Genomic DNA, 17302 nt, shown 5'->3' with positions numbered 1-17302 from the left:
GTGAGTTACTGTCACCACGGGCTGCAGGTTTGGGTTACTGTCACCATGGGCTGCAGGTGAGGGTTACTGTCACCATGGGCTGCAGGTAAGGGTTACTGTCACCATGGGCTGCAGGTGTGGGTTACTGTCACTACAGGCTGCAGGTTTGGGTTACTGTCACCATGGGCTGCAGGTGTGGGTTACTGTCACTACAGGCTGCAGGTGAGGGTTACTGTCACCATGGGCTGCAGGTTTGGGTTACTGTCACCATGGGCTGCAGGTGTGGGTTACTGTCACTACAGGCTGCAGGTTTGGGTTACTGTCACCATGGGCTGCAGGTGTGGGTTACTGTCACTACAGGCTGCAGGTGTGGGTTACTGTCACCATGGGCTGCAGGTGTGGGTTACTGTCACTACAGGCTGCAGGTTTGGGTTACTGTCACCATGGGCTGCAGGTTTGGGTTACTGTCACCATGGGCTGCAGGTGTGGGTTACTGTCACTACAGGCTGCAGGTAAGGGTTACTGTCACCATGGGCTGCAGGTGTGAGTTACTGTCACTACAGGCTGCAGGTAAGGGTTACTGTCACCATGGGCTGCAGGTGTGGGTTACTGTCACTACAGGCTGCAGGTTTGGGTTACTGTCACCACGGGCTGCAGGTTTGGGTTACTGTCACTACAGGCTGCAGGTGAGGGTTACTGTCACCATGGGCTGCAGGTTTGGGTTACTGTCACCACGGGCTGCAGGTGTGGGTTACTGTCACTACAGGCTGCAGGTGTGGGTTACTGTCACCACGGGCTGCAGGTGTGAGTTACTGTCACTACAGGCTGCAGGTGAGGGTTACTGTCACTACAGGCTGCAGGTGAGGGTTACTGTCACCATGGGCTGCAGGTGAGGGTTACTGTCACTACAGGCTGCAGGTGAGGGTTACTGTCACCATGGGCTGCTGCCGCGCCTGGTGCAGCTGGAGAAACGCAGGAGCTCCAACCACTTCATGGCGAGATGTCCTCACATCAACCACAGGGACAGGGACAAGGACAAGGACAGGAATAGGGATAAGGGCTGGGGCGGGGACTGGGCTGGGAAGCGGGGACAGAAAGGGAGAGAGGCAGGAGCAGGAGCCGGGGCTGGAGAAGACGAAGGGGCCGGGACAGGTACCCGGACAGGACAGGGGAAGGACCAGGGGCGGGAGAGGGAGCAGAAGCGGCCGAGGCCGGGACAGCGACAAGGACAGAGGCAGGAGAAAGGGCAGGACAGGGCTCAGGACACCCCGCGGCACCGCGGCACACGCCATCCCGACGCGGGGCACGACTCACGCCGCAGCCGCCGGAACCTCCGGCCGGGCCCAGCCCCTCGGGGGCGGTGCGAGGGGCGGTGCGGGGCGGAGCGGGGCGGAGCGGGGCGGAGCGGGGCGGAGCGGGGCGGAGCGGAACGGGGCGGAGCGGGGCGGAGCGGGGCGGAGCGGAACGGAGCGGAACGGAGCGGAACGGGGCGGGGCGGGGCGGGGCGGGGCGGGGCGGGGCGGGGCGGAGCGGAACGGAGCGGAACGGGGCGGAACGGGGCGGAACGGGGCGGGGCGGGGCGGGGCGGGGCGGGGCGGGGCGGGGCCGGGCGGAGCGGGGCGGATCGGGGCCGGGCCGGGAGCGTGCGGGGCCGGGCCGGGAGCGTGCGGCCGCCGCAGCCCAGCGCAGCCCGGCCGGGGGAGCCGCGGCCGCTGCGGGCCCGAGCGGGGCCGGCGCTGCCTCTCGGGCCATGCGGGGCCGGGCGCCGCTCCGCTCGCTCCTGCTGCTCCTCCTGCTGCTGCTGCTGTTCCTGCTGGGCTCGGCGCGGGCCGCGGCCGCAGGTGGGTGCGGGGCCCGGGGGCGGATGCCGGCTTGGGGCCGATGCGGGGTCCGAGGGTTGCGGGGCCCGGGTGGCTGCGGGCTCGGGGTATTTGCGGGTTTGGTGCGTGCGGGGTTTGTGTGGCCGCGCGGTGCCCGGGGCCGGTGGCTCCTGCGCCTTCACCCCCGGGTTTCCGGGCTCCGAGGCGGCCGCAGCCCCTGGGGCCGGGCCGGGGATCGGTCGGGTCTGTCCCGGGTCTGTCCTGCCCAGCCCGGGGATGCTGCTCCCAAAACCCCGCTGTGGGCTGGGCTGGCCCGGCTGCGGCTGGAAGCCGGGTCATGCTGCAGGGGGACCCACCCGGTGTTCGTGGTGTGGCTGAGGTTTGTGAGGTGGCACCGGTTCATTCATTAAAGGCCGTCTAAATGTGTGGATGGACGCAAGTCTGGATTTAGGCTTGGTGGAAATGCTTTGCCGTAGCGGGGAGGTTTGCTCTGCAGGCTGAGTCTGTGCTAGGGCTCAGTGACCTTCAGGTGTGCCCCAGGGGAGCCCCTCTGCTCTGGAGCCAGGCTGGCAGAGCTGGGGGTGCTCACCTGGAGAGGAGAAGGATCCAGAGAGAGCTCAGAGCCCCTTGCAGGGCCTAAAGGGGCTCCAGGAGAGCTGCAGAGGGACTGGGGACAAGGCATGGAGGGCCAGGAGCCAGGGAATGGCTTCCCAGTGCCAGAGGGCAGGGCTGGATGGGAGATTGGGCAGGAATTGTTCCCTGGGAGGGTGGGCAGGCCCTGGCACAGGGTGCCCAGAGCAGCTGGGGCTGCCCCTGGATCCCTGGCAGTGCCCAAGGCCAGGCTGGACATTGGGGCTTGGAGCAGCCTGGGACAGTGGGAGGTGTCCCTGCCATGGCAGGAGTGGCACTGGATGGGCTTTGAGGTCCCTCCGAACCCAAACCATTCCGTGATTGAATGAGGTGTGCACAGAACGTGGTGCTCACTCAGGCACTTGGGTTCTCCGTGAGTTCAGCATGTCCCATGTCCCGGTGGTGGCCAAGGTTTGGCTGGCCAGCCTGGCACTGGTGAGCCCTGTGGGGCTCTCTGGCTGTTCCAGACCTGCTTGACGGGACTGAGGCAAACCAGGGCAGGGCCTCCTGCAGTCAGCATTGCCCAGTTTCATCCTATCCACAGCCATGGGACTTCCCAGGGAACTCTTGGAAAAACAGAATCCCAGAATGGTTTGGGAGGGACCTTATAGCTCCTCTCATTCCACCCCCTGCCATGGACAGGAACCTTCCACTATCTCAGGTTACAAGATGAGAAGCTACTTTGGTGCACTAGAGCAGAAAAGGCCACACCAAATTGCCCAAACCACAGATTTCTTTTTTGCCCATGTAGCAGAATGGTTGTTTGGGGCTGATACAGGGGAAGGGATCAGGAATCCCTGAGGAGCAGCAGGAGCTGGGACACCGGTAGGTCACCCAAGCCGAGCTGCTTTCACTGGCTGTGACTTGTGGCTTCACACTCTGTTGTGTGAAAGCTCTGACTTGCGGTATGAAATGTCAGGAAGTCTCTGCAGCAGGAAAAAACAATCTGAGCCTTCTTAGGCTGCTGCTCTGAAAGAAACAGAGAAACAGTGAAAACCCCTTCCAGGCAGAAAGGAAGGATGGGACCTCTCTGCCTTCCCTGCCTGAGGGAGTTTGGGTTTCCAAGGATGCTTGGATCTGTGGGTGCTCTGTTAGGAGTGTTCATTTGGTTGTTTTGGGTCATGCAAACTGGAGATCGGTAGGAAGTTGAGTGTGAGATTTCAGCAGTTGCAGTTACTGCCGTGTGAGGGAGGGATCTGACAGAAATTCAGATTTCCCTTGGTGTGTTGTGAAAGCAGCTCCTCAGCCTCGTGGCACCCTCGTGTTCAGCTGCAGAGACAGAGGGCTGATAAGCCCTGCAGTGTCTTTGATAAGATCTGCAGTGTTTTGATGCTGGCAGGGTAAATGATGCATTTCTGAATGCAAAATAATTAGTGTGCAGTCATGGGATCCCAGACTGGGCTGGGTTGGAAGGGACCTCAAAGCCCACCCAGTGCCACCCCTGCCATGGCAGGGACACCTCCCACTGTCCCAGGCTGCTCCAAGCCCCAATGTCCAGCCTGGCCTTGGGCACTGCCAGGGATCCAGGGGCAGCCCCAGCTGCTCTGGGCACCCTGTGCCAGGGCCTGCCCACCCTCATAAGGAGGAATTCCTTCCCTACATCTCATCTCATCTCACCTCACCCTGTGTTTCATTGCTGTTTTCTTTATTTATTTTTATTTTTATATTTATTCTGTTTTATTTATTTTTAAGTGTGATGGGATTTGCTGCCTCTGCTGGTTTGTTCTGAGAGGTTCCTGGGATTCTGTAGAATGAGTGTGTGTCAGATGTCTGAGGGCACAGATGGTGTGAGATACCTCACCACGTGCCAGACCAGCACTGAGAGTGCAAGACAGAATCCGTGTGACTGCAAAGTGAAAACTTCTCATGAATGAAGAGAAGGCTCCTTAGGGGCCTTCAAAATACCTGCGAGATGAATGGTTTAGGAAGCTGTAAGGAATCTCCAGCAGATTTGCAAAGCTGAATGAGCCACTTGTGGCCTAAGGCAATGTGTTTGTTCTGAGAGCACTGCTCAAGAGCTGAGGCTAAGAAATTATTAACAGGCGTAATTAAACCTCTGAGAGAAACACAGACTGGCTTGGGTTGGGAAGGATGCTTAAGGTCACCCTGTTCCACCCCGTGCCGTGGGCAGGGACACCTTCCACTGTCCCAGGGAGCTCCAACCTGGCCTTGGATACTTCCAGGAATGAGGCAGCCGCAGCTTTTCTTGGAAAGCTCGAACTCAACTCATTATTTGGTGTTTTGGACTTAAGGTTTAATGCAGTTTGATGTAGAAATCAAAAACCCCAAACTTTTTAATATGACCCCAAATTCCCAGGGAAACCTGGGCCAGAATTTGACTCAAGTGCTTGATATTCTGATCTCATCAATGTAAAAATTAACAAACTGTGTCTTAGGAGACTCTGTTCTTCAGAACAAAAAATGAACTGATGTGATATGGGATATCTTGTCATGGTTGTCTTTGTCAGGCCAGGCGGGATGGGGCTTGGTCCCTGGAAGGTGTCCCTGCCCATGGCAGGGGTGGCCCTGGGTGATCTGAGAGTCTTTTCCAACCCATTGATTCTGTGATTCTCATGGTGTGAGGGAATCACTCCACAAAAGCACATCAAGTGCAGAAGGAAAACCTTCCTCCCTCTTGGCACAGGCCCCAGTGAAGCTGCTGCCCATCAGGGCAGATCCCTGGAGGTTCCAGGATGTGTCTGGAGAGAGCCCTGAGCAGAAAGGGCTGCTGGAGCTGGCCCTGCTTGGAGCCTTGGCCTTGTCCTCCAGAGCTTTTGGTTCTCCTGCTGTTCCTCCCTGTCTCCAGCTCCCCTCTCCTCCAGTTCCTCCCTCCCTTCTCCTCAGCCATTCTTCCTCTCCACTGCCCCCATTTCCCTCCTGGCCTTTGCCTGTGGCTTGGCTTCCTCCCTCCCTCCATGTCATGGGTGAGTCTGTCCCTTTCTGGCCACGTTCCAGCCCCAGCAGCTTCCTCCTCCTTCTGCCTGGGCTCTCAGGGCTGTGGTTTTTCTGTTATTCAGAGACAACTCTTCCCTCTTGGTTTGCACCGTCACCTCCTTCCTGGGAGCTCGAGGCCGATTGTGGCCCCTGTGCCCAGCCCGGGGCTCCTGGAGTGACTCCGTTTGGGGGCCATCCCCACACACAGAGCTTCTGCCCTTTCCTGCCTCGTGAAATCGCTTCCAAAGTTGGCAGAACGTGAGGTTTGGGAGGGGATGTGGCACTATGTGGTCCTGAAGGGTTTTTTCCAGCTGGCTCCTGGAAAGTTTCACCAGAGTGACCTCAGCATTCTCAGTTAGCAGGAGGCAGGTGGGTGGGAGAAGTGCTCTGGGTTGTGCACAGAGGCAAATGTGAGGTGCAGAGGATTGCAACAGATAAGCTGCTGTAATCACCAGTGGTCAGAGAAGGGTCTGGAAAACTTGTCCTGTGAGGAGCAGTCTGGAGCAAAGGAGGCTTGGGGGGGACCTCACTGCTCCCCACAAGTCCCTGCCAGGAGGGGCAGTGAGGGGGGGTCGGGCTCTGCTGCCGTGTGCCAAGGGAAAGGAGGAGAGGAAATGGCCTCAAATGGCACCAGGGGAGGCTCAGGGTGGAGATTGGAAACAATTTTTCCCTGCCAGAGTGGTGAGGCCTTGGGATGAGCTGCCCAGGGAGTGCTGGAGTCACTGTCTCTGGGAGTGCTCAGGAGGAGTCTGGATGTGGCCCTTGGGGACAGGCTTTGGGGTGATGCTGGTGCTGCTGGGGTGGCACTGGGTGATCCTGGAGGGCTCTCCCAGCCCTGGTGATTCTGGAATTCTGGGACCTTCATTTATGGCTTCATGGTTGGCCTGGGTGGGGTTTATGGTTTTTTGGTGGACTTGGTACTTGGAGCTTTATGTTCCCTATGGAATGAATCGAAACAGGAAGTTGGAATTCATGGATACAGAGAATTCCACACTGGTTGGGGCTGGGAGGGACCTTACAGCCCATCCAGTGCCACCCCTGCCACGGCAGGGACACCTCCCACTGTCCCAGGCTGCTCCAAGCCCCAATGTCCAGCCTGGCCTTGGGCACTGCCAGGGATCCAGGGGCAGCCACAGCTGCTCTGGGCAATTTTTCCCAGGCCCTCACTGCTTGAATGTGCCAGAGCTCCTGGAAACAGGAGGAGGAGGAGGAGGGGGAATGGTTTTACCTGCAAAGCAGTGAAAATGTAATGTATGGTGATGGAATTTGGAGACTGAAATTTGGTTACTGTGCACTTGAATGTTTCAATAATTATTTTTATTCCTCTTCTTCCTTTAGAACCCTCTCCCCATTTACCAGCACCAAAAGATGTGGAGGTTTATTCCTACAACTTCCAGAGTTTGTTGAGGTGGTCTCCTGTTCCAGTGGAGAATAGCTCGGTGTTATACACAGCCCATTACAGAACGTGAGTAAACAGCTCTAAAACCAACTCATTTTGTTCTAATCCAGGATAACAACTGGTTTTAAAAACCCCAAACCCCTGAAAATGAATAAGCACAGAATGAAAGAACGTTTTTTATCACAGATGTTTTTATGCATCTCCAAGAGCAGCTCCTGGTGACTGACATCCCTTAGCCTGTGATGTGTCCTCTGAGCTGAGGAGAGATTGAAGCCCTGAGCACACCCAGAAATGTTGCACAGTTCTCTGAATAATTTTAGCCTTTCCTGATTCTCTCTGGCCAATTTAAATTTCCCCAGATCCCGAGGGGATGGAGGAGCTGGGAGGGCTCTGGGGTTAAACCCGTGTGAAGCCACAGTTTTGTAACACGTGCTTATCTTACCAAAACTGAGTGGGAGGGGGGCGTTCCAGGTTTATTTAACTGGTTTATTTGTGTTTGTTCTGCTCTGCAGAGGGTTCTATGAGGAGTGGAGTGAGATGGGCTGTGCCCAGACCCCCCAGACCCAGTGCGAGTTCCCCCCGCAGATCCGGAGGCGGCGCTGGACGATCCTGCTGCGCGTGAGGGCCGAGCTGGGCCCCCTCACCTCGGCCTGGGTGCACACACCTCCCTTCGTGGCAGAGAGGAACAGTGGGTGCTCTTTGGGATGTCAGCCTCTCTCAGAGGGGATTTCTTTGGGAAAAAACGTGTTGCCTGTGTAGGCTTCCTTGGCTCTGTTGTGTGGAGCCCCAGTGAGAGGACTGAGGTGTTCTATCCACAAAGGCTCCAAGGCCTCCCCAGGGTTTGGTTCTGCTCTGCTCTCTCAGGTGTCACCAGGGAAACCCCTGAGCCTCCTGGGGTGCTTGAGCCTTCAAAGAGCTACAATGTTCTTTTGCTGGAGGGGTTTCCATGCTCTCGTTTCCCCACTTAGCTCTGCCCACACACACACACACAAGCCCTTGGGTTTGTGGCAGTCTGAGGCAAAACCTGCTCTTTCTGCTGGACAGCTCCCTTTTCTGATAAGGATAAATTGTCCTGAGAAATATAAATTGTCCTGGTAAATATAAATGGTTCAGATAAGTATAAATTGTCTACACTACAATGTAAAAGTGTCAAGGCCACACTTTAAATCACAGAATGGTTTGAGTTGGGAGGGACCTTAAAGCTCATCCAGGGCCACCCCTGCCATGGCAGGGACACCTCCCACTGTCCCAGGCTGCTCCAAGCCCCAATGTCCAGCCTGGCCTTGGGCACTGCCAGGGATGGGGAGTCCACAACCCCTCTGCTGTGAGCAAGTGTGGTGGTGTTGTTCTAAGATCTGCTCTTTGCCTTGCTATGCTTGGTTTTATGATTAGAAAAAAGTCAATGTTCAGGTTAAAAAGTACCTTTGAAATGGGAACTAAGCAGAGGAAGGGATTTGTGGACTCTTCAGTTTGTGATCTCCCAGACCTACTGAGGGGCAGTGATGGTCCAGGCTCCAGAGTCTGATACTTCCCTGGTTCTAAATCCTGGATTTTCTCTGGCAGCAGAGTGAGGAAATGCCTGAATCCTGCACTGAACACTGGTGTGTCCACAGCCTGTGGTGCAGGATTGGGAGTGAGATCCTCTGGGGGATGGGACAGCACCGAGCTGATGGAAATGTGGCACAAAGCAGAGGCTTGGGGTAGGAGAGGAGGAACATTCCGGGGTAATTATTGTGTCACTCCCGTGGAAATCAGTTCCCAAATACCAATCCATGGGCTCCTCCTTTGGTGTTTGGATCAGAGTCACTGGATTTGAGGCATGATGAGGAAGAATTGGTGCACGCAAGGAGTTATTTTTGCTGTTAATGAGCACTTCTGGCAGTGCCCTATTGGTATTTTTCATGATTTACACCTTGGAGCACTTCACAAAAGGAGGTCAGCATGTTTATCATAAGGGACACGTGGAGACATCAAAGCAAGGAGGGGAGAACTCATTATTCCTCTTCCGATCTAGGGATCAAACAGTGGGGTTTTAGGGAGCATGTGTGGCAGGCTGATCAAAGGAAAAGAAAAGATAACAATTTTATGGCCAGTAACTGCAGATGAACTCAGACACTTCTGAGCATTAACTGTTGGTTAATATTGACTGAATTTCCAGGGAAAGATAAGCAAGTATTGCAAGCGCATTAAGGAGAAGGGGAAATGTTTTCCCTTTCTTGAGCAAAAGCTGTCGATGTTTGGGGTGTGTGCTGAGAGTGTCCAGGGCAGGGAAGGGAGCTGGGAAGGGGCTGGAGCCCCAGGAGCAGCTGAGGGAGCTGGGAAAGGGGCTCAGGCTGGAGCAAAGGAGGCTCAGGGGGGACCTTGTGGCTCTGCACAAGTCCCTGACAGGAGGGGGCAGCCGGGGGGGGTCGGGCTCTGCTGCCAGGGAACAGGGACAGGAGGAGAGGGAACGGCCTCAGGCTGGGCCAGGGCAGTCTCAGGGTGGACAGCAGCAGGAATTTCCCCATGGAAAGGGAGCTCAGGCCTTGGGAAGAGCTGCCCAGGGAGGTTTGGAGTGCCCATCCCTGGAGGTGTCCCAGGAAGGGCTGGAGGTGGCACTCAGTGCTCTGGGCTGGGGACAAGGTGGGCATCGGGCACAGCTGGGCCTGGCTGGGCTGGGAGGGCTTTTCCAGCCTCAGGGATCCCAGGACGGGTGGAGCTGGAGGCAGTTGTGCACTGCAGCGTTTCCCTGCCCTCTCTGGTTTTTTTCAGCCTCGCTGGGCCCCCCCAAGGTGAACAGTGTGAGTGTCAGCCCTGACTCGCTGTTCGTCAGCGTCAGCCCCCCGTTCACCCCTGAAACCGAGGACATTCTCCACTATCACGTGTCCTACTGGGAGAACACAACAAGTCCTACAGAAGAAGTAAGAATCCTCTCTGATGTGTTCTTTGTGCCTGGGGACTGAGGGATGTGAGTCAGTGCCTCTTGGCAGGACAGCAGCTGGGGGCAGAGAATCTGTGTTTTGGTCCAGTGAGCGTCATCATGGGGAGTTGTGGGAGAAGGGTTCATCTGGCCTTGGCACAAGCACTGCTGCTCTACCAAACTTAGAAACTTCTTTCCTCTGTATGGAAAGGGATTAAATCCCTCTGCAGATCCAGGGAGAGAAGTGGTGCCAAAGGTGACTTTTGATTTCAGAGTTTTTTCAGGCAATTTGGAAAACACTGTAATCTCTCTCCTCCTTTGCTGTGCTGGCAGCTGCAGGAGCAGCTGCTGGGGTGTGATAGGCCTGGTTCCAGGGCAGGGAGAGCAGGAGTTGTTAGGAACATGCCGGGATGAGGTGGTCCTGTTCATCCTGAGGCTCAGAGGTTTTGGGATCATCGTGTGCTCCTGCTGCTGCCTGGGGCCCTGAGGAACTATGCTTGGACAGGCCAGAGGTGCAGGGGAGGTATTAAGTCAGACTTAAAAAAAAACGTAAAAAAAAAAAAGAGGAAGAAGCTTCCAAATGACGTGAATCTGAAGTCAAACATTTCAAAAACAGAAGCAAAAAAATTTGTTTCTTTAAAACCCCCTTTTGCTTCAAAGTCCTTGGTAAATCGCCTCCACTTCCTTCCTGCCTTGCACCAACATGTGTTTTTCTCACACACAGAATACCCGTCAGCTGAGAGCCAGGAGAGGTGTCAAACTGGTTTCATTTTCCCCTCCCCTTCCCTGGGTTTTGCTCCCTGCCTGAGCTGCTGCAGAAGCTGCATCAAAACTCCCAGGAAAACTGAAATATTCCACAGCTTCTGTTATTTGGGAAAGCTGGTTGAGGAAAAATAAAATTTGAGCTTCTTGAATGAGCAACTTAAATGGGGGGAGGGATATTTGTGTTGAAAACTGGTTTTTACAGTAACACCTTTTTGTGTGCGTGTGTGTCCGTTCAACAGCAGCTAAGTGAAAGCAAGACACTATTCCAGATTGGAAATCTAAAGGAATCAACACTTTATTGCTTCAGCATTCAAGTGCAGTTGGAGATCTACTCAGGTCACTTCTTGGAAGGACAGCAGAGTGCCCCAGAGTGTCACAGAACTGCCCTCAGTGGTATGGAATGGGAATGTTATTTTTGTACCAAGTGGGATGGGATAGGACGCGAGTCCTGGATCAGCTGAGCTGGTCCCTTCCACACCCAGCCTGTCAGGAATGCTGAGAGCACGATGGGGAGTTCACACTTGGCATTAGTGGCAAAATAATCAGGAATTTTCAGCCAGGGATGGAGGGTCTGTGTGGTACTCGGCCCCTTCTCTTTTCCTTCATAATCCTGCTGTAAAACAGGATAAAGGAATTTGGGCCCTTCTGGAATCCAAGATGGTCTGAGGGCTGGAGCCAGGCTGGGAGAGCTGGGGGTGCTCACCTGGAGAGGAGAAGGCTCCAGGGAGAGCTCAGAGCCCCTTGCAGGGCCTAAAGGGGCTCCAGGAGAGCTGCAGAGGGACTGGGGACAAGGCATGGAGGGCCAGGAGCCAGGGAATGGCTTCCCAGTGCCAGAGGGCAGGGCTGGATGGGAGACTGGGCAGGAATTGTTCCCTGGGAGGGTGGGCAGGCCCTGGCACAGGGTGCCCAGAGCAGCTGGGGCTGCCCCTGGATCCCTGGCAGTGTCCAAGGCCAGGCTGGACATTGGGGCTGGGAGCAGCCTGGCACAGTGGGAGGTGTCCCTGCCATGGCAGGGGTGGCACTAGGTGGGCTTTGAGGTCCCTTCCTGCCCAAGCCAGTCCATGATTCCATAAATATGAACCTGCCATATGTGTTTGGATTTTTTTTCTTTCTTTTCCAGAGGCAACCCGAGCTGGAAAGATCATCCTCCTGTTTGTCATGGGGTTAGTCATTCTAAATCTGGTGGCAACTGGATTGCTGTTTCTGTGGAAACACCACCAAAAAATCAAACATTGGTCTCAGCCACCTCTGCAAATCCCATCACACTTCGAGGAGGTACGTGGGGACCTTGGGGTTTCTCCTGTAAAAGAGAAACTTGGGGGGAAACATCACCCAAAGGAGCTGTTGCTGAGCAGCAATGGAGATAAGCAAGTGATGTCTCAAAACTGTGGCTTTTCTGATTGTAATCTCCCCCTTCTTTCCTCTTTTGCTGAACTGAAGGGTCTTTCCTGTGCCCTGGGACACAAACCTGGCTGTGCTTTCCTGGAAAAACCTGAGCCTGACTGATCCTGTTGCTGTTCCTCTTTCTTTGCTCCTCTCAGGCCTCAAACTGGGGCTCAGTGGGAGCAAAGAGGTTTTGTGGAACAAGGACTGGAGCCAGGTCTGAGCAGGAATCAGATATGGAAAAGTAAACCTGGATTAGTTTTAATTAACAAGCCCTGATTATTGGTTTTGATGCCTCAGGCTGATCTCAGGGGGACGTTCCTGGGCATTTCCTCTTTTGTTTCAGCAGGATTCAGATGAAAAACTCATCCCAGGGCATTTTCCTGCTGGTAGCTCAGACATTTCTGTGCTCAACCACGAGGTTTCAGTCCTGCTCTTCTTCCCCTTTCGGTCCTTACACAAGGAGCAGCCCTTAAGCAAAGCTTTGATTTCAAAGTTCTTATTCTGCAAAAGATTCTGGGTTTTTTAAAGCTTTTATTTGTGAGCAGCTCTTGGAGGTGGATTTATTTTGTCTCCCTCTGAGCACTGTGGGAGTCCTGTGGTTTTGGGAGTGGATTTCCAGCTTTTTGTAGCCATGGGGATGAATGAACCCAGAGTAAAGAATTTCCTGTCTTCGTGCTGCCTCAGCTGACTTTTCACAGGGGTCACTTGTCAAGTGAAGTGTGTCTCATTTAGGGGAAAAATCCGTGTACATTGTGTTAAAATGGTAAAAAAATCCTTGTGCAGGGTATTGAAAGAATTTTTAAAAATCCTTGTACAGTGTATTAAAGTAGTAAAAAAACCCCCTCCCTGTAAGTATATTAAAATAGTAAAATATCCTTGTACAGTGTATTAAAGTAGTAAAAAAAACCTCTCCCTGTATGTTAAAATAGTAAAATATCCTTGTACAGGGTATTAAAATATTAGAAAAATCTTTGTACAGGGTATTAAAACAGTAAAAAAAAAATCCTTGTAGAGGGTATTAATAGAGTAAAAAAAAAGTCCTTGTAGAGGCTATTAAAATAGTAAAAAAATCCTTGTGCAGGGTATTAAAATAACAAATAAAAAATCCTTGTGCAGGGTATTAAAATAACAAATAAAAAATCCTTGTGCAGGGTATTGAAAGAGTAAAAAAAAAATTGTACAGGGTATCAATAATAATAATAAAAATCCTTGTACAGGGTATTAAAACAATAAGAACCTCCTTGTACAGGGTATTAAAATAGTAAAAAAAATGTGTAGGGTGTTAAAATAATTTTAAAATTCTTGTACAAGGTATTATTATAATAATTAAAAAATAAGTGTGCAGGGTATTAAAAGAGTAAAAAAATCCTTGAAAGTGTATTAAAATAGTAAAATATCCTTGTACAGAGTATTAAAATAGTAAAAAATCTTACAGGGTATTAAAAATAATTTTTAAATACTTGTACAGGGTATTAAAGTAATAAAAAACTCCTTGTACATGGTGTTGAAATAGTAAAAAAATACTCCTTCTACAGGGTATTAATATAGTAAAAAATTCTTCTATAGTGTGTTAAAATAGTAAAAATAATATCCATGTACAGGGTATTAAAATAGTAAAAAAAATCTGGGCAGGGTATTAAAATAATTAAAAAATAATTGTTCAGGGCATTAAAAGAGTTAAAAAATCTTTGTAAGTGTATTAAAATAATAGAAAAATCCTTGTACAGGTTGCTAGAATAATTTAAACTCTAATTGTACAGGGTACTAAAATAATCTTTAAAAAGTTGTGCCGGGTATTCAAGTAGTAAAACAATCCTTGTACAGGGCTTTAAAATGGTAAACAATTCCTTGTACTTTAAAAAAGAATTGTCCAGGGTATGAAAATAAATAATAAATACATTTTTTTTAAATGATTTGCAGGGTATTAAAGTGGTGCAGCATTTCATGTGCAGGACCTGCAAGCACTGGGCTCATCCTGGAGGCACAGGATGAGTCTGGACCATGGACGTGCAGCCCCAGTGCATCCCCTGCCCAGCAGCGAGCCTGGCCTGGGGCAGGGCTCTGCTCAGGGCCGGAGGGAAAGAAGGGAAGTGGCAGAATGGATCCAAAGTGGATTTCTGGAAGGGAGCAGCCAGGCCGGGGCCTCTGCTGGCAGCCCCCACTGGGGAATGCCCCGTCACCGAGGCAGCCTGGGGGAACTCCGGTGGCTGGGCAGGACAGCCCTGGGCTTCCCTCACCCCAGCAGGCTCTGAGCTCTCAGGCTCTGTTACAGGGAGCAGAAAGGCCAAGCTGAGGTTTGCTCGTGTCTGCAGTTGGCTGAAGTGGATCTGTTTGGGGTTTTGGAAGAATAATCCCGTGGCTCATTAGCCTTGCTGTGAGTGCAGAGAAAGTGGGGCCTTAATTGAAGTTCACCCTGATTTGTCTCACTTTTCTAAAGCTCCTTGCTTTGATTACTGTCTTTTATTTGATTTATTGCCCTTGGCAAGGTGCTGAGTTAATTTTGGAGGGAAGGGGAGCACAGGGGGAGTCGAGGGAAGCCGTAAGTGCCAGGGCAGAATGTCAGGGGGGATTGCTGGTGACAGAGGAAGCTGCAGCTGCCGCGTGCCTGGCACTGATCACACCAGGACCTTGGATCCCATTTGCTCCATCACTCACTTGCTGGGTTCCTGCAGCTGGAGGATCTCCCAGCTTGGAGATCAGGGAGTGGTTTGTTCTTAACTCAAAGGAATTTCCTTGAACTGACGTGGAAAGATTGGGCAAAATTTATTACAAAAAAAAAACCCCAAACACCCAACCAGGAACTGCAGCTGCTTTAACTCACTTGAAGGCATGTTAGAATAATTTATTTCTTTTCCCCCCACAGAAATAATGCATTTTTAACCTTCTCCTTGTTTAGTGCAGTTTCAAGGAAGCCCAGGATGGAATATCCAGGGAGCTCCTCCTGCTGCGGATTCTGGGCTGGAGCACCTTGTTGGCTCTGGAATTTCTAACAGGGACTTGATCTGGTGTTTTCTGGTTTTTTTCCAGTTCCTGAGGGACCCTGCCTTTGTTGGCTTGGAGGAGCTGCACAGTCCTGCTGAGGGTGAGCCCCAGGCTGTTGAGGTTGGAGAAGGAGGTGGCCCGGAGAGTGAGGGTCCACCACCCCACCCCCAGGGACAGGGAAGCCACTGAAGGACCAGCCCAGTGAGTGTCACCTGCTCCAGGACTATCCAGAAGCTGCTCCTGTGGTGTGGCTGCTGGCAGGACAATCCTGAATCCCCTGGGATGTGCTCCAGGGGCTTCTGCCGAGCTCCCCCCGCTCCTCACTCTGCCAAAGGCACTGGGAAGAGGGAACGTGGAAGGGAAAGGAAAGGAACACTAAACTGCCTGAAGACAGGTGGATAAAAGGGGTGAATTCCCACCCCAGGCTGGAAGTTTGGAGGAATAACAGCACTTTATTGATTAGGATAACCTGGAATTTTTCAGGGAGTGAAGAGTTGGAATGTGAATTCCACTTCTACTGGTTTTGTTTTTGTTGGCAACAATACTCCATTATACCCACCCCAGTCTGCTCTCCTGAATCATTTTAAGTGCAGGACAAACTAAAATTTGTGAGTACTCTCCTCAGGATGAACCTGTGCCAAGAACCGCTCCCAGAGAGGCCTGCTTGTCTCTGCCTCCTCCCACCCACCCTCCTGGAAGCATTAATCTGCTCCTGGAGCCAGGCCAGGGCCCTGCACACCACAAAGGACCTGTAATTAATTCTGCTCTGAGGTTTTACAGCGTGTATCAGTCACTGTCAGACACTAAAACTTTTTGTGGACCACCAGCAGAAGAAAAGTTGCCCGAGAGTTCTGGTTTTAGTGCCTTAAAGTAGAAGAGCCCAAGTTAAACACATCAGCCCCTGTGGGGTCTGCAAAGTGTCCAATAAAGCACAAAGAACAAGTGAACCTCTTCTTCACTAAAAAGATGGGGTTGTTTGATTTTTTTTTCTGGGTTTGATATGAATTGTTTAAAAAAACCAACACGGAATGGTTTTTTTCTTTGGAAGTGCCTGGTTGGGAGTGCCCTGGCAGAGCTGAGCTCTGTCTCAGCCTTTCCAGGAACCCCCCAGGCCAGCAGCTGCCAACAGCTTCATCAGGTGCTTCCTTGTAGACTGGATCTAATCCCTTGGGATTAAACAAGCTGCTGACACAGGGAGCTTCAGGAAGCCTGACTCATGTGGGAACTGTCACGTCAGCACCAGCTCTGCTTTCATCACCCACACTCTGAGGCTGGGCTGTGAGCAAAGGGGGACCCACAGCTCACAGAAGGGACAACCTCATGCACACAGAGGACAGAAATAAGGTTAAAACACCTCCTGGAATATCTGTATGTATTCCTGAATAAACCCTACTCTGAACTCGTGTCAGGGCTTGTGTTGTTAAATACTTTTAAACAAACAATTAAAAAGCATTTACTGGGAGTAACTGCAGGGTTGTTGTCACTGAGCCCTCCCTGTCCCCTTGGCTTGTGCTGGAGCTGCCAGAGGTGTAAAAGTGCCCTCTGGCACTGGGAAGCCATTCCCTGGGTCCTGTCCCTCCATGCCTTGTCCCCAGTCCCTCTGCAGCTCTCCTGGAGCCCCTTTAGGCCCTGCAAGGGGCTCTGAGCTCTCCCTGGAGCTTCTCCTCTCCAGGTGAGCACCCCCAGCTCTGCCAGCCTGGCTTGTGTGTTCAAGTTCCAAGTGCAGGTACAAGATCCTGGCACTGGGATTAGTTACAGGGATTAGTTACAGGCCACACTCCTTCCTGACTTTCCCAACAAACATTCCCCAGCTCCTGGGCAAGAAACCTGACAGGCCTGAAGCCAAACCTGGCTTTACTGCGTGGTGCAAGCCTTGTGCAAAGGTGAGTTCCTGTACAACTACCCTGTGAATTCACTGTTCTGAGCACCTAAGACCACTTTTATTGCAGCTCTCTGGAATTCCAGCCAGTGAGCAGCCCGTGGCTCCTGTGGGATGAGGCCACTCCAGCCAGGGCACAAGGGCAGCTCCAGACTTGGCCCCATCTCCTGCCCCTGGAGCAGTTCCCAGCAGGAGCAGGTGATGACAAACAGTTTCCAGTCAGCAGCACAGCATTTCCACTCAGCACTCCGAGACCCCTGAGGCAGCAGCTTTGAGATGGGGAAGTTGTAAAAGCCTTGGGACCTGGGGGAGAGTCAAATGCTATAAAAACCACAGAGACCTCACAAGAAGGACTCAGCCACAGCAAATGGATCCACAGGAACACTCCAGGGATATGAAACAGCCTTGGCCTCACTTTCTGTTTCACTCCACTGAGATGAAATTGAATTTCAATAACTCATTAATGGAAAGAGCCATAAAATGTAAGAGATAAATACATTTTAACTGGGGCAATAGCAGCCCTAAAGCTGGCTATGAGTCACTCCTAGAATTTATTGAACCTTAAAATTATTACAAGGTAGGACTGTGAACAATAAATCCATCCATATCCCACTTCCTTTTAAGCAGAG

At 52.2% G+C, this 17302-nt stretch overlaps 1 protein-coding gene across 1 annotated transcript; it reads left to right on the top strand.

Annotated features, from left to right (window-relative positions):
• The first annotated feature begins 1666 nt into the window (after window positions 1-1666).
• IFNGR2 (interferon gamma receptor 2) lies at window positions 1667-16260 on the top strand. Its single transcript, XM_048292301.1, has 7 exons — window positions 1667-1820; window positions 6702-6828; window positions 7275-7450; window positions 9514-9662; window positions 10666-10819; window positions 11547-11701; window positions 14840-16260. The coding sequence occupies exons 1-7, from the start codon at window positions 1730-1732 to the stop codon at window positions 14981-14983; spliced, it is 996 nt and encodes a 331-aa protein (XP_048148258.1). The 5' UTR covers window positions 1667-1729; the 3' UTR covers window positions 14984-16260.
• The last annotated feature ends 1042 nt before the right edge of the window (window positions 16261-17302 follow it).

The sequence above is a fragment of the Corvus hawaiiensis genome, chromosome 2 (assembly GCF_020740725.1).
Source record: "Corvus hawaiiensis isolate bCorHaw1 chromosome 2, bCorHaw1.pri.cur, whole genome shotgun sequence".
Lineage (NCBI taxonomy): Eukaryota > Metazoa > Chordata > Aves > Passeriformes > Corvidae > Corvus > Corvus hawaiiensis.
Note: the sequence above shows the minus strand (reverse complement) of the source record. Positions and strands in the feature narration are given on the sequence as shown.

What these genes read in the sequence shown, in the direction of transcription:
- IFNGR2 (XM_048292301.1), top strand. Translation starts at nt 1,730, where the DNA reads ATGCGGGGCCGGGCGCCGCTCCGCTCGCTCCTGCTGCTCCTCCTGCTG. An exon ending in TACACAGCCCATTACAGAAC is followed by an intron (nt 6,829 to 7,274) that starts GTGAGTAAACAG and finishes TCTGCTCTGCAG; the next exon opens with AGGGTTCTATGAGGAGTGGA. An exon ending in CAACAAGTCCTACAGAAGAA is followed by an intron (nt 9,663 to 10,665) that starts GTAAGAATCCTC and finishes TCCGTTCAACAG; the next exon opens with CAGCTAAGTGAAAGCAAGAC.